We start from the raw sequence: 17,080 nt of genomic DNA on the forward strand, positions 1-17,080 counted from the left end.
TTCCAAAAACGATTTAAAATGTGGACTAGTCAGACCACTGCACACTTTTCCACTTTGCGTCAGTCCATCTCAGGTGAGCTTGGGTCCAGAGAAGATAGTGATGTTTCTGGGTGCTGTTGATATTTGGCTTTCGCTTTGCATGGCAGAGTTTTAATCTTGCACTTGTAGATGTAGCGACAAACTGTGTTAACTGACAATGGTTTTCTGAAGTGTTCCTGAACCCATGTGGTAATATCTGTTATAGAATGATGCCATTTTTTTAATGCAGTTTCTCCTCAGGTATTGAAGGTCATGGGTCTTCAATGTTGGTTTCCCCTTACGTGCTGAGATTTGTGCAGATTCTCTGAATCTTTTGATGAACTTGAACTAACAGACCAGGCAATGGGTGCAATAATCAGACAAGTGTCAATATAGAAGACCCTGCAAACATGTGGAAGAAGGTACTCAGGTCAGATGAGACCATAATGGAACTTAATGATCTACATCCAAAATGCAATGTGCAGAAAACTAACATACCGCATCACCCTGCACACATCAGACCTAGAGTAAAACATCCTGCTGGAGTCTTACCTCTAGCAGGAACAGGGACGTTGGTCAGAGTGGATGGGAAGATGGATGGAATGAAAGGCAGGGCAATCCTGGAAGAGAGACCTGTTAGAGGCTGCAGAGAAAAGTTCACCTTCCACCAGGAAAACAACCATATGTGTTAGAATGAGCCAGTCAAAGTCTGGATTAACAATCCATTTAATCTGACTGAATTTGAGCTCTTCTGCAAAATAAACTCAGAATAAATTCAGTCTCTAGATGTGCAAATCTGGTAGAGAAATGCCACCAAATTCTTCAACAAAGATTTGACTCAGGGGGACTGAATACTAATGCCTGCCACACTTTTACATTTTGTAATTAGAGAAAAGTTATTCTGGTTGATCTACTACATCAATATGTGCTACCTTGTCGTGGTCTATTACCTAAAATCCCAATAACATACACTGATGTTTTTGGTTGTAACATGACAAAATATGTAAAGGTTTATGTAAGGTTGTGAATACTTTTGCAAACTATGGCTGTTTATTAGCATTTGACGAATGGGAAGAGTTGGACATGAGGTTTATTGTTGAATCATTGCTCATTGTTGTGATTATTTTGCACAGATCCTTTTTCATGAGCAGAATGATGAAATCAGTTAGTACCACCATTTCAAAGTCATGCCACCATCCACAGAAATGTGTCACAGAACCAGGAATGGCCCAGTATGAGATCTTCTGGCATCTGAGGTGACGTTTACTTGTATTACCCCCTCTCAGCTAACAGTGGGAATTTGTCACCCATGGTCAATATTCTGAAGTTTTCCAAATACGAGTTTCCATTAATACAAGAGTGCTGCCATGGACACAGCTCTACAGCCTGTGAGCCGGGCTGCCGCAGGCAGCACAATGCATTAGCACAAGATGAGCTGTCAGAGAGGATTACTTCAGCCACCACAGTCAGTGAAGGGGGTGGGTGCTGCTCTGCTGCACTGAAGCAAGGAGAAACAGTGGGTGGGAGACAGATAAAGGAAAAGGATTCACACAGAGAGAGGAAAGAGCGGAAAGAGTGAAAAAGTGTCCATTGCACCAGGTGGATTTTCTTTTCCAGAGCACCGATGTTGGAACACTCCTCTGAGCTGGCCCTGGTGCAGAGTCTGTATGCCAACAGCATGCGCTGCCCCCCATCTGCGGCCGGGATCTCTGTCAGGAATGAGGACCTGCCTATGAGGTATGTTTGGGGCAGGCCCCCTAATTCAGTTTTGGATAAGCTTTTGTGGAGCAGTCTGTATTTGGACTGCCTCATTGTCTGGGCTGGATTTTGTCACAGGATGTATTGTTTCCAGTTGAGTGTTCTCCCATGCTGTGTCTGTGGGCAGGAAGGTCTCTCTGTGGTGTTTCCATAAGTGTGTATGTGTGTGTGTCATCTGTCTGATTATACCGGGTTTAGCTCTTAAATCAACTAATTATCACATGGGAAAAAGAAGTAAATGAAGACAAATCTGTTTTTAAATTAGATCCCAATCTTAGATTATTCAGTGTAAAGTTCTTCTGTGACTGTAATAGTTTCTAGAAATATAAATAAAGAAAGAGGATGAATGTGTCAGTAATACTCAGAAATATGACATCAAGAAAGGCCATGCTGTTCAGTCTGTCAGAAAAAGCAAAAAATGTAAATTATCTGTAAATAAGAAAAACATTTCCATGGAGATCTGCAGGAGTGAAGCGATGAGGCAGAACCAGGTGCAATCAGTCTGTCTGGACACAGGAGATTTCCTTCATTAAGCATCATAACATGTAGTTCACACTCTCCATTTTGAGAACCCTTCAGCCGCCCCTCAAATAATTTCATCAAAAGTTGAGAAAAAAAGTGTGTTTTCTGGAGCTGATGTCGTTTGTTGAACCTGACCTATTTTTACACCCTGATGTTTGTGATGAAGTGGAGCGAACTTAAATGCACAGGGGATGATGATGATGATGATGAGATGGGATGCGATTTTCAAGTTCTACTGCACGAGCAGGATGTGTTTCATGTAAACAACAAAAGCATGGCTGCATGAAGAAGATTAAAATGGGATTACAGTAGTAATAATCTGAGATTAAGAAACAAGTATTGGAAGGTGCTGGCAACTAAACATTGTGGGCCTGTGGCATCAACTCTAAACAGACATCTCATGGAAAAGCAGATACTTGCGAAAAAGACTGGACTGAATGTACCCCTGCCACTACCTCCTAGAACTATTTATGTCTAAGATAATATGTGGACACTTCACATGGCTTTACATTATTGTATTTAGCCTCCATCTTGATGAAACCTGATTCTCCAGAGAGGTTTGCACAGCCTTTTTATAGCAGCCCCTCAAGCTCAATGTTAGTTCATGCAGGATCGTGGGCTTCTCTGAACGTATGGCAGAATAGTTTGCATTATCACATCATGAACACCAACCTCTTTATAAGCACTATTTATTTAATAGAGCATGCTCAATACTGGTGCCAGGTTGCCTTGAAATTGCTATGGATACGAGGATTAAGTTGGCTTTCATAAATGGGCTGTTTCTTAATGCTCGCTATGAATAATATTTTAGGACTGTGCAGTTGCTGGAGCAATAATGAATGGTTCGATAATTAGGCCAAACACCCCGTCTCTCTGCTGTGCCGAACTGCACTTGACAACGACCCCACATCGCCCCCTCCACCCCCTCCTTTTCCATTCGCCCCTCATGTGTGGAGGGCCTCGCCCTGCAAATCCAGCACAACAAAGAAAGATAGGCTCCCCCTCCCCCAGAGAAACAACAGCCCAGCACCGGCACAAAGGGGGATATGACCTGTGACACTGGGGGGAACAAGAAAAACTGCATTTCAGCTATTTCACTTTTGGCTTTTCTGCAATGTAAACGATAGAACCAGCTGGATAATCAGGATGACTAACACCTTTTTAAACCTTTTGACTAACCTTTTTAAAAGGTCTTTATGTTGGGTAAAAAAAAAAGGTAAAAACAGAAGAAAAGATAGATGGAAGAGCAACTGATACAAAATGTAAGCCTTTTTACTGCTCAAACTCACCTAAAGTCTGTTTTCCCTTCATGATAAAAAGTAAAAAATACCTTAATACGTTTAATTAAGCTCCATACTTTCTACATTTTGGCTTTCTTTTCTTTTTACTTTTTATTTAGTGTATTTCATTTTATTCCAACACAGAAAATCAGATCATATCCTGATAGGACCTTTGAGATCAGAACAAAATTCAATATACTGCCTTATTCAGCAGATTACAGTGGCAGCAGTTCTGAAACACACCAACAGCACTCTCATTGTCCAAACACATGTATGGTAGGGCCTCTCCATCTTTGTCTGAACACCTCCATTTTCAGCTGTGGACTTGAAGTCATTATTACAATATGTAAACAGCCTTTTGTCTCTGTGTTCATTGGTCAATGACTGGCGGTTTGGTAGCTTTCCCGTTAATTTTTTTCATCTTGGCAGGAAGAGAATTTGCAAACTATAACTGTACTTTTTATTTTAAGGTGCCCTGCAAAAGTATTAATACCTCTTGAACTTTTTCACCTCCTCTCATGTTGCAAGCACAAGCCTCAGTATAGTTTACTGGATTTTTATGTGACTCAATACTTTGTAGAACCACCTTTCTCCTCACTTGCAGCTGCACGGTTTTTGGGGGCATGTGACTACCAGCTTTCTACATCTACAGATTAAAATTTCTTCTTTGCAAAAGAGGTCAAGCTCAGTCAGATTGTACTGGGAGTATCTGTGAACAGCAGTTTTCAAGTCTTGCCAAGAATCCTCACTTGGATTTTAGGTCTGGACTTTGACTTGGCCATTCTAAAACGTGAAATATATGGGAGCAAAGCAGAACCGAAATCAAAGTTCATGTTTGTGTGTGCAAACTTTGTGGATACAGATGATTCTGATGCTTTGGTCTAAATGATCCCATTCTAGCTCTGGCTGCATGCTTAGGGTTGTTGCCCTGTGGGAAGGCGAACCTCTGCCACTGTCTCATCTTGCTTTAAACCTCTCCACAACATTATCCCTAACCTCTCTGTTGTGTTCCTTGCTCTTTACATTGCTGTTTATGTTTTTTTTAACACATCTTTCAGGTCTTTTCAGAACAGCTGTTCTTATACTGAAATCTGATAGCACACAGGTGACAGAAATCATAATAATAACATTGTAACATGAAGGGGTATTCAAACTTAAAATGCTATTAGGGGAAAAAAAAACTGTTTTCCTCCTTATTTGTGTTATTTCTTTTCCAACTCCTGTTATTATTTCTGTAAAAACCTAAAAAAAAAAAAATGCTTTGCCCCCTTATCGTTTACTATGATATCCGTACGAATATGATTCAAGCAGGCAATTTCTATTCGGGACTGTAGAGGATCTTTCTACGTAGAAGCACAGCAGCGATTGCGCTGCCAGTAATAGATAATAAAGTCTCCACGGAGCACCAAGTGGGGCACAGATTAATTTTATATGGGGGTCGGAGATGCTGCCGGCGGCGCGGTTTCAGTCTTTACTGGCTGTGGCCACGCCTCTGCTTTGCTGCAGTTCGCTGAATACAGACAGAGAGCAGCTTGCCGTGCCCTGCCTCCGTTTATTTCACTCGGAAGACGAGGGAGAAACAAGGCGGACGCTGGTTGCCTCCCTCCTCTCTCTCTCACTCCCATGCAGCTTTGAAGAAGAAGAAGAAAAAGAAGAAGAAGAAGACGCCCCCGCCCCGCACCTGCTCCGCTTCGTCTTCTCGTCGTCTCGCAGGAGTTCAGCCTCTCGCTCTGTGCGGGCGTCGCTTCTCTCATTGTTCGACGCTGTTTCTGAGCATGACTTCGACGTACAACCTAGATTTCCTGCCCCTCGCCGAAAGTCGGTTAATGACTTCGAGCGACACAATGTAAGTAGCTCGGGAATCAATTTCTGCCGTGTTGCCACTTCGCTTATTTGGGCTCGAAAATCCCCGTGGGTGTTTTTTAGAGGGGGAAAACAACACAGTTAAGGCTAACGCTAGCTTCCTGGCATGCTAACGTTGCTAACCGTCTGAGCGGTGACGGGATCCGCTCACCTGGAGTTCAACTTAGTTGTTTAAACTTTGAGAAAACACAAACAATGGAGCAACTATGTTTTAGTTACTGTAATTAAATCGTCTCAAAGGAAGAGGCTGGGCGCTCTGTGGGAGCTCAAATGTGTTTGTCGAGGAAGAAACGCAGTTAGCTATGCGGGGCGCAGCGTAGTCAAATGACATGTGCTTCCGGAGATCACACGTATCGGTATCAGTTCAGAAAAACAACCCAGAGCAGCTTGTCCAAATAGTGTCTTCTTATCTATTTGTGCTTCTGTAACTAAAAAAAAAACAAAAACGCAGCAACTCCTTCGTGTTTGGAGACCAATGTTGCACAAGCAAACAGGTTCAGAGTGCCTAACTCAAACGGTAGGTGTTTAATATCATTTCAATGCTAACTTCCCTCAACCAATTCTACCTTTGTGTTTGCCTGCCGCATATTGACAGGCTTTATAGGTCTCTTTTTTTTTTTTTTTTACCCCCCCACAGCTACCCTAGTTGAGACTTGTCTGACGTCCCCTTAGTGTTGATCACACGTCCATGTTGAAATGTGAGTGCCCAACGGCAGAAAACACGTGGTTTGCTTCATTATTGAGCCATTAATGGAAGTCTTGTGACGGAGTATGTAAACAAGAGTAGGGGTGACCAACGCGTCTGTCCTGCTCACATAACATTACCTAATTTTGTATAGGTAACAAAATGGAAGTTGAGCGACATAGAGTTGCCGCATCAGTTACACATGACATTTATTCAGCTGGAGTTTTTTTTTTAAAAGCTGTTTTTATTGCCTAAATAGGCTCGTTTGGATACATTTTGAGCAAAAATAGGCATCTTGCAAAACAAATTTTAAAGCTTTTCATTTGTTTCAGTCATATTGTATGATCCATTCATTTTACAGATTATATTCAGCCTTGGCCTGGTTACCAGTGTCGGGGTTAATCAAGACTTTAAAGATTTTGTTTCAAAATTCCTGGCATTTTCCATCATCCTATGTTCGAAATACTTGCAATGTGATGCCAGAGAACTCACTGAAGTGCCCAGAGTTTATGTAGTGCTGCACACTGCTGGTCAGCATGGTGGAAGAAGACTTCTAGACTTTTTTTTTTTTTTTTTTGCTCACAAGATGGAGCAATATAGCTGTTTGAAAATATTTCCTGTATTGAAAAAACAGTCATACTGGAGGAGCACTAACCTTCACTCTTGTTGAAGCAACTCAATTTTGAAATGGTTCAAAGCTAATCTGGGCAATTATCATGATATTTGCAAGTGTTTATTCTATACCCTTAAATCTATGTATAAAAATTAAATTAGAGATGCATAATTATCCATAATATTATACCTGATAATTGTTTCTAAGCATGAGAAGAAATAATTGTCGCCTTTCCGTTTGACCATAAACGGTGGTGTTTCTTATAGAAGTTTATTCTACTTTTAGAATCGCATACCAACCAATGCTTAATGGTATTTGTAGTTTTTTCCCTGTTTCATTATAATGTTATAAATATACTTTTCCCTAGCAGGAAATGGTTTAAAAAATTTTTTTTTAAGAACCACTGATAGGGCAACTTTTGGCTGAACTTTAGCATCCTGATATGTGCTTCTATTTAGAGCGTTTGATTTATATTAGGTATGGGTTGGTTAGGTTGCTGTACAACAATCTTTATTAAAAATACCATGGGTTTTAGGGTGTAGTGCTATTTACTCAAAAAATTAAAGCAAAAATCTATTAACATGATCTAATTACTGTTATTTAAAACAAGAAACTAACAAGTGTCCCCACCACTGTTAAATAAATGAAACAGTTTAAATGCTGTTTTTAATATGACACTTTTATGCTGAAATATAGGATTTATTTTGCAACTTGAAACATTCCCAAAATGCTAATTTTGTCTTTGTATAGGGAACAAGAAAAGTGTAGTAGCCTTTTTTTAATTTAATTTCATCGTGCACGGCAACAGATGGAAGAGGGCCAGTGATGTGCTACTCTATTCTCTTTACAGCTTGAAAAAAACAAAGGAAACTTTGGGTGGTTTTGAAACTGACTTTTAAACTTCTCCGTACTCTGATGTTTGCATCTGGCCCACATCTAATTCAAATTCGCAATATTTTAATGCTTCTCTAAATTAAGAATGAAATAGTTTGAGCCTAATAAAAAGGGTTGTCAAAATAATGTTTCCTATATAACCGATACAAAAAAATGAAACGTTTAAAGATACTTATTTGTTAACATATATGGTAATGGACCCAATTTATGACAAAAGCCAATGCTATCTGTTTAAATATTCGCTTCACGGACAGGGACAGTTCAACGACTGTGTTCTGTCAGTATGAGCTCCCCTTCGAGACGCGCTTCCTGCATGCGAAGTTCCAAATCACATAAAGCTTCGTTCTACTGCAGTACAAATTAACGCAGGAAAATGCTGATCAGCTGACGCCTTAGTCAACTACGCAATAGTGAAGCAGCGAAACAAACCGGGACTCATGTTGTTGTAAAGGCTTGGGAGACTAATTTGACTAATGAACAAGTTTAGGTTGGAGCCCGACTGAAGCTGACGTAGGAGGAGGAAAGTAGGAACCTGCACTGCTGCTTTAGTTGATCACCACTAAAGGAAAATATTATGCAAAATTACCAGAAAGAAAGAAATTATACTGGGCTTTTCCTGAATATATTTGAATGGAGCCGGTCTTTGTTTACAGTGTAATTTCTGCACCAGATGTCTTGTTTGTTTTGAAAAAATAGTTTATTTTGGTATAGAATGATTCATTATTTGTCCCTCAGTAGTAATATTTCTTTGTGTCAACATCAACTTGACAAGCAAATGGAAGTAATTATAAAAAAAGAAATTCACAACTCAAAGGTACATACTTCCATAAAGAATATTAACGCCTACACTGAGCTTTATCTTGTCTACTGATTTGTCAAACAGGGAAGGGATATTTTTAATTTGTACATTTTTCCAACTTTATTACTATACTAAAGTATTCATACATCTGATCAGCTTTGAGCCTTCAGTCTGGTCCTGGGGTAAACTTTGAATCATTTGAGGATGGCTTCCTGGGGTTTTTCGGGTCTTGTAGTTACTTGGAAGTTATCTGGTCGGGCCAAACATTATTTTGTTTTTAAACCAGCCATCTAATGTTTACAGCCAATCAAAGGTTCCCTAGTACAAATGTTATTAATGTCTTTTTTTCTCACTTTCCTTCCCGAGTGTCTTGTTTGCATGGAGATTACATCTAGATAAAGTTGCATTTGATTGATTTATCCGACTGGTTGTTGACAGTAAGGGTGGACATCAGGGCTTAGATGTGATCCTTTGGGAGCCAGCAGAGCCATACAGCTATATCAGTGAGCAAAGTGACACTGTAATCCTTCTTGTGGCCGGTGAGCTGTTGATCAGTTTGAGGGGAAAGCTTTTGGCAGAGAATCTGGAAGCTTCTTGGGCTAGCTGATATTTTTCTTCTTGGTTTTGGGGGTCATAAGGACAGCTGTTATCTAGCCAGACATTGAAGGCCAGAAAATAAGTAGGGCTCGGATCTGGCTTGTCAACTGTTTTCTGCCGCTTGTGTTTGAGGTTATAATCATTAGGCTGGAGCCATGTGCGCTGCTTTGAAGGACTCACAATCATGTCTGCTGTGTTCAACGAGGGGTGTTTTGATTGTAGGTTGACCAAATTCTTCTGCAAGCTTTGGAAACAAAGTATTGACAAGATGAAATGCACCCATTAAACTCATGAAATGCTAAATATTTTTAGTCTGCCATAACATCTAGACCAGATGTATTTTAAGTAAGAGTATACATGAAGTGTATGATTGTGTAAACTGTTAATTATGTAAGGTTGGGGTCAGTGTGGCTGTGATTGAGAGATCAGTCTGTTGCTCACATTAAGTGGGGTCACCCGTCGAGTTTTTAAGTGTCTTGAGCCGACAAGTCAAGTGGAGTCCTGACTGAAAGGATATAGAGCATGTGACAACAGGGGGAATAACGGGTGTTGGATTCATTTGTGGAGGAAAAATCTTTGCTTTTGCTGAATTTCTTGCAAATGTGTCTACATTCTTTGCATGGTTTTTCCGCAGTCTGGAAAAGTATGGAATTTGACTTCATTTTCCAGGCCTAGATTAGTATGAAGAAATGTAAACTGATTATGGAAGTTTGAACTTTGAGAAATGATTTTATCTAAAAGGTGAAAATGTGCCATGTTTGAAAATGAAAATGTTTGTCTCCTTATTAGAGCTGCGCTGCTGGAGCGAAGCTCCATCTGAAGGTTTAAATACATTTCTTGTATTTGGTCTGTTTGACTGTTGGCTCAAAAAAAGCTGTTTTATTCAGGAACGTCATCGATAACCACTTAGTGCGATTGTGTAGCTAATGGGCCTGGCCTTGTCATCAGATGCTGGCCGTCTGTTAACATGCAGTCTGTTCAGGGGCTGATTGAACACGTCTGTCTTCATCAGGGGAGATGCAACAGTGGTATTAGGCCATTTGGAGGTAAATTGGAGTTGATGCTAGAAGGAAAACGTCTTAATTTCTCATCGGAACCACAAAGTGCTGATTAGCTAACCCTTTTGGTATGGAAATCAAATGGTATCATCCCTCTTTCTACTTTAGTGGCTGAAGCGACATCCATTCTTGGTTGTTTGTTTTGCAAAACATGTGTCAGAGTAATTTGGCATCAAGGGTTTTTCAAGTGCTTTGTAAATCCTGCTCCTATTTCTTACTGAAATGTGGCAGCTTTAGTTCCGTCAGTGATTTATTTTTATTTAACACCTACCAAAAAAAAAGTGTCAGAATTTGCAACATGACAGAAAATGCACTTTTAACAGCTTTCAAATATAACCTTTTTTTATGGTATTGAATCGACTGATGTGTACAGTGTTCTTTTAGAGGAAACAACTTTTTTTGGAACAGCTATTTTATTCACACTTGATTGTTAAAACCACTACAGGCAAATGGGCTCTATCAGCTTTAGTTTCTCTGTCATTCTCCAAACAACAACAACAACAACAAACATGTTTGATCAATAATTAATAAAGCAACACTATGAAGTACTTTGACATTTAAACATCTACTAAGGTTGATGGTGTTGAAGTCTGAAATTTGAGTTTACCTTTTATCCAAGTTGGTAAGTTGTGGAGAAAATTAAAATAGGAATGAAATGTTTGTTTCCTGTTACATTGTGTTACAAAAGATGTATATCTGAATTTCTGAAAAAAAAAAACCTGCTCTTTTTATATTGAGGCATTTAGCTTTGATTTCCCACTTAATACATTTTTAGCTTGCTGATCATTTTGTTAAGATCGTGATGAAAAACCAGAGATATTAATACTAATTTAAAAATCAAAAAGAGCCTTTTGAAAGTGTATTTGGCCTTTTATTCCTGTTTTGAATTTTTGCAAATATGAAATAATGATTACAGACTTTAATTTTATTTTAGTGGGAAAATCCAGTTTTAGATTTTGAAATCTAGGGGACTGATGTGGGTTTAGATGCCAAAAAGTATCAAAATGGCAAATCAGAATCCACAGACATCATTATTTTATGAAACCTAAAGCTAATAAAACCCAACATTATAAAATTGTGGCTCGGGAATTTTGAAGTCAGGAAAAGTGTAGATTATAGGAAAGGGAAAATTAGTGGGAAGCTGGTAAAATTTTAGCTATTGCTTCTCAGAAATATTGTAGCTTTTTACAAATTAGAATAGGCAGAAGGGAGATCGCTCTTCACCCGTGTCTGTGAGAACACCCACCGTATTGTGACATTTGTTTTTTTTCCCCCTGATGGTTTAGCTATGAGTAATGTTCAAACACATGTGCTGAGCTTTTAAAATAATGTGCACAATCAGGCAAAATGGCTCTTTGTGTGACGGGCGCAACAGAGGTGTCCCTGGCATAGCTCCACTGTCAGAGCTCACAACCCAAACCCACACATGGTCCAGATAAATCACCTGCTTTTATGAGTCCTGCAACAGTAGACATCCGACGGTCCTGACTCCGGCTTTGGGTGTCGGGTCAGCTGCTGTAGGGCGTCTTGGAGCTTGTAGATCTGTCACATGACAAGGTTGTTGGTGGGAGATGATGATGATCTTGCTATGACAGCAAATTGTCTTAGATTCTTGCCTTTTAATGGTTAAATCAGTGGATTCATCTGTAAACTGTTGTGCTAATCTCTTTGACCATTAGCGCTCGCATTTGACTCTAAACTTGTAAAAGCAAAGTTTAGAGTCAAATGTTTCTTACACTGCTGAAGGTTCTTGTAGATTCCCGTTTACTAGTAAGCTTGTCACTGCTTGTTGGCGTGGAACCTTCCTAGTTTTAACCTGGATGCCGAATAGTCGCTGTGGTCCAACAGCTTAATTTGCACAAATGATCTGGCTTTGTATTGAACTTTGCAGCACCAAACATGACAGGGTGTCATTAATATCTTGTACAGAGACAAACTACAAGTAAAAACCAAAAGCAAATCAATAGAATGCTGCTGGAGCGTGTACTGCAAATAAACAATCATAAGATGAGTGTCTTGTCAAAGAACATAAAGAGTAATAGATAAATTACCCAGACACTATTCTCACTTTTAAAGAGCTTTTCTTCTGTGTAATCTGGCAGGAACAAGGCTTTAAAACATGCATTCAAGCCTGATGTTGAAGTCCTCATTTTTGAAATAGACTGTAATGAAGTCCTTTTTATGTTATGAGTGGTCAGTGTAGTAAACGCCCAGTAAACATGAGCTAGTTGGATTTACTGCTGACTCTGAATTATACAGGCGTACTTTCTGATAGGGGGAGGAAGCACCACTCAGCCATAGGTTCAAAGCACAAGGCCGACGCAGTACAAAATTTCAGTGGTTTTGAAACGTTCCCTTTTTAAAAACAGTGTTATATCTAGAAACTGGAAACAGACCGGCTCCTAACCGCTTCACAACCGAAAGTAGATTCCTCCAACACAAATGTGATTACAGTCTAAATTTCTCTGGTTTCGTTTTAGACCTTTCTGTTCTCGTTAAGTTTAAAGACTTGTAATTATTGTACCCATGATATTATATTGTATCATCTTGATCTTCAACAAAATACCGTTTGATGTATTTTCAAAAAAGTACCTTTTCTATTCCCAGGATGTTATATTGCCTAGTAAAGCACTGCAGCTCCTGGATTTTCTATCTGGTTATAACATTTTTACATGATGTAATGACTTTTTTTTACCCTATGTATAATGCGTCTCTGTTTATGGTGTTCATCTCATCTCTCTTGTGTACGATGGATTTACAGCAGATATAAATCACCTGCTTCAAAATGGCTTTAACAACATGTTGGGAAAACATGTTCTGCAGTACAAGGACTGTCACTTTAATGATTAGTCTGTTATTTATGAGCATACCTGACTGTGAGGGAAAGGAATAGTTGAACATTTACAGTCAAGTCTTGCAAAATAAAAAGATGGATTTCAAATGCACAGTTTCACTTTATTTAGATAATGTGTGGAGGTTCAGGACATTATTGAACCTTAAACCCACTCAGTGGCAAAGGTACTATTAATGTGTTTCAGTGCTTTCCACAGATCTAGTTCAGGAGAGGTTTGCTCTCTGTACACGTAGGTTTGATCAAAAGCCCCTCAGTAAAATGGTGTGAAAGACCTTTTTGCAACTGAATAGCGATACATGCCAGGGCTGCGGCCTGCACAGTCGAAACCCTCGACGTGTTGCAAAGCATCTCTCTGACTTGGTCCATTGTGCTCCAGACGAACGGTGAATGGTGTTCTCCAGCCATGGGGTAACAATCACATATTGTTCCCCAGCTGTGGCAAAGAAGCTGTAAGTTAGTCTGTACCATCGCCAGAGCGCCTGAAGAGACGATGCGCTGCAAAATCTCTGCCTGCTAACCAGCGATTTGTTGAGGTTCAGACCTCTGCAGTGCTGTTTTCTTGTAGCTGTTACTAGCTGCTGGGAGGGGGTCGCTCACCTCTTTTGGAGGAGAGTGGCTTTTGTTTCACCACAGCTTTGCTCTGTCATGATTTGAAAATCTCAACAGGCTCCAGGAGAAGGAAAAAAAGAACCGTTTATCCCGAAGAAGGGAGTTGGATTTCAGACGGACAGGAACCGAACCACATTTTGTTAGCATGTCGTTAAAGTCTCTCAAGGAGTTTGGTGTTTCAGCAGAACGGCTGGGCTCAATTTATAAAAGATGGATGGCTCGTGTCCAAAGGTCTGTGTGCAACAGTTTTGTGGTAAAGCAGTTTTTGACCTTCAGTAAATGATGTTAGGTGTGTGTGTGTGTGTAAAGACAGTTTTCATATCCTGGTGTCAGTTGATTTCCAATGAACTCTTGTCCCCGCCTTTCTTTACACTTTAAGAAATGTGTGTGTATTAGCATTATTACTTCTTGTTTAACATTGTTTTACTTAAAGTTGTCTTTATTTGTTTGGGGATTGGTCTGACCTGCTGATTTTAATCCTATTCAGATTATTTTGGATTTATGGATTTATAAGGCATATACAACAGATGTGCTTCTGGTTCTTTGGTAGTAGTTGCTTTGAATTCAACAAAAAATGAAGAAATTACACAATTGTCCCTAAAAGTGTGTGTGCCTGTTTATTTTTTAATGGATCACAGTGTTCACTATGTTTTCCATCATTTCACTGTGTCTGGGTTGTTAGACAAGTTAACTGCTTCTTGCAACAGTTATGACAATGTAAGGTTCCTAAGAAAATGTGAAGACATTGCTTGTATGAAATACATTTTTGTTGGACAGGAGGGTGATTTAAAGAGCTGGCTGCTCTTAGCTCAATTCTTTCTATTCTGATCTTCTAAAATCATAAACATATTTTAGATTTGCTTATTGGATTTTGGTCTTTTCAAATGAACACCTTCTGGTCATGAACCAGTTTGTTGAAATGGGCCGCATAGTGCATGATAACACCTGGAACATGAAGCAGATAATGCTCCTTGAGCTTCCTGAGTGGCAGGTAAGTTTAAGCTTGGAGAAAACGGATGCTATTACACAAACTTAAGACGAGGCTGTTGTCTTTCGTCATTGCAAATAAATGTTACATCTTGGCTTCTCTGTAGTACTAGTCGTGTGAAGCTTCACAGCAAAACAGTCTGTGGCTGCAAACACAAGCAATTGAAACTTTGGGAGTTTTGCATGAATCTTCGGTCTGTTATTTACACTTTCACTTTGTTTCTCTTAGCAACAGCAACGGGAGCAAGATGAACGGGTCACTGGAGCACATGGACCAGCCTGACCCAGACGCAATCAAGATGTTTGTGGGACAGATTCCACGGTCCTGGACAGAAACGGAACTAAAAGAACTTTTTGAGCCCTTTGGACCCGTGTACCAGATCAACATCCTCCGTGACCGTACTCAGAATCCTCCTCAGAGCAAAGGTACAAGCACGTTTAGCAAGAAAAAACACAACTGAGTAGTTGGCCAGTCATGATAAAAAAAACACTAAGACAATACAGTAAAATATCGATCAAGAAATTTCTAATTTCAGTTTCATTTTCGGACCTGCAGTGTACAACTCCTAGAGCATTTAGGTGTTTTCTTTAGGTTTGAAGCACTAAAGAATCTAATATCTAAATATTAAAGTAATTTTCTTTGTTTATATGTCCACGTCATGATCAAAGCTTTAACTGAATGCAGGAAAGTGTAACACTGGACTACAGTGACTGAATAAAACATAAATGTTGCTTTGTGGTTTACACACAAAACCTGGGAAAAATACTCTGAAAAATGCTTGTCAGACAAAAGTGGTTGCCAAGACCAGTGGTCCTCAGGGGACCCTGTTCTGCGTGTTTTAGATGCGTCTCTGCTTCAGCACACACGATTCAAATGATTGCATCGCCAACATATCATTGAGGGCTGCAGCGGCCTTTGATTCAGCCATTCATTTGTGCAGCTGCAGGGATAACACCTCAAACATGCAGGTCATCGGCCCTGAGGACCAGGGTTGACAACCGTTGGCATAGACAGCAGTACTTCGAGAACAAGCTGCCATTTTGGATGGTGATGGGTGTCGATCTTACATTTTTACTGGGAGGCAGCAATAAGTTTTTTGGTTTTTTTTGTCATTTAATGTACATCATATAAATTATGAAATTGAACATTTAGTGTTAAAAGGTGTGAAGCTTGATATTGGAGATAAGTGTCTGAAACCAAATGAGAATCTCCTTGGTTACTGTTCCTGTTGAGCAGGCAAAGTGGTTGATTAACCTGACTACTTAATGGCCATAATGTTTTGTTTAAATGAGTTGACAGTGCTGTTGCCTTATTTATGAGAGCTAGATCTTTCCCTCCCAGCTATTTGTTCCTAGGATGTCCAGTGTCTCCTTTGATAAATCAAGATAACATTAATTGCAAAGCTGTAAACAAGCCAACATGACTTGAACTTCTTTGAAGGGAGGGTTTACATAGGTGCCACGTTTGTTATTTGTCAAAGATTGTACACCTCAACAAATTTACTGGTGGTTCCTCTTCCTGAAAACCAGTGAACCCAGTGCAGCTTGTTTGTCTCTTTGAACATGAATACATACTCTCCTCAATGCAGTTCATTGGGAGAGTTCAAAGCCCCTCTTTTAAGATCAGCCCTCCCTTTACTCTGTCAGCTGTGATGGCCCATTAACATGGTAATGAAATGTTAATTTATTCTGATAGATAATCTGGCCTGATTACAGCTGTCTTTGGCTCACCATAAATTTCCTTCAGTGACGAGACCGAACTCTTGTGAAAAGCCATAGCAGCCATAATGGCTAAATGACGTCTGCAAATATGTATGAAAAATTATAAACCCCACGCCTCATTTTATACCATGTACCAAGGAGGAAGGGGTTCTGACATTGATAATGCGTTACAATAGTGTTACCCTTTAAACATCTTCTTATGTTATGTTTCAACCACAGACCTGAGTGTGTTTTTATTGGGCTTTTATGTGATGAAACCAGGGGCCATCAACAAAACCCGGTCCTACAGTGCTTTCACGCCAAATCTTTGGAGCACTTTGCACTGTGTCAAAGCCTGTGTGAAACCATCCCCGACCCTGAAACCGGTTCTCGGCACGGTTTATCCCGGACCCTGGAATGGTTCGCTTGCAGTGTGAATGCATGCTGGGTCAGCGTACGGAAAGCAAGAAGAGAAGATGTAATCTAAGAGCAGCACATTTGAGAAGTAGTAGTAGTAGTAGAGGGAAATCAAAGGAAGAGCATGAATCCGACGACGAAAGAGCTTGTAAATGTCTAGTGAGGTGCTGGCGAGAGAAGAGGTTCTTTTGAACATTAAAGCAGCAACAGAAACCCGATGAGCCGGACTTTCTTCTTCCTGCTTTTTTTTTTCTTCTCGATTAGTGCAATACTGCCCTTGAAACAATTTGCTGCAAACACATGATTTTGTTTGGTCTGGTCTAAAAAAAAAAAAAATCTGAATGAAAGCAAACCTGAACTGAAGGTGTGAATTTTCTCACTTTTACCGATCCGTGGACCCATCCCTGGAGCAGTGTGAATGCGGC

The 17,080-nt window shown here is 39.9% G+C and overlaps 1 protein-coding gene across 8 annotated transcripts in view; it reads left to right on the plus strand.

Annotated features, from left to right (window-relative positions):
• The first annotated feature begins 1,544 nt into the window (after positions 1-1,544).
• The window catches only part of LOC124881321 (CUGBP Elav-like family member 2), a 32,324-nt gene continuing 16,788 nt past the window's right edge, over positions 1,545-17,080 (plus strand). The window contains exons 1-3 of one of the 8 annotated variants that reach the window (XM_047386915.1): positions 5,704-5,958; positions 6,079-6,139; positions 14,767-14,963. In XM_047386915.1, coding sequence (XP_047242871.1) covers positions 14,786-14,963 — 178 coding nt within the window. In that variant the 5' untranslated portion in view covers positions 5,704-5,958; positions 6,079-6,139; positions 14,767-14,785. Of the gene's footprint in view, positions 1,756-5,097; positions 5,425-5,703; positions 5,959-6,078; positions 6,140-13,628; positions 13,782-14,766; positions 14,964-17,080 lie in introns of those variants that run through there. The other 7 variants (XM_047386903.1, XM_047386899.1, XM_047386902.1 and 4 more) reach the window with 7 other exon arrangements.

This window comes from Girardinichthys multiradiatus, chromosome 2 (assembly GCF_021462225.1).
Source record: "Girardinichthys multiradiatus isolate DD_20200921_A chromosome 2, DD_fGirMul_XY1, whole genome shotgun sequence".
In the NCBI taxonomy this organism is placed as follows: Eukaryota; Metazoa; Chordata; class Actinopteri; order Cyprinodontiformes; family Goodeidae; genus Girardinichthys; species Girardinichthys multiradiatus.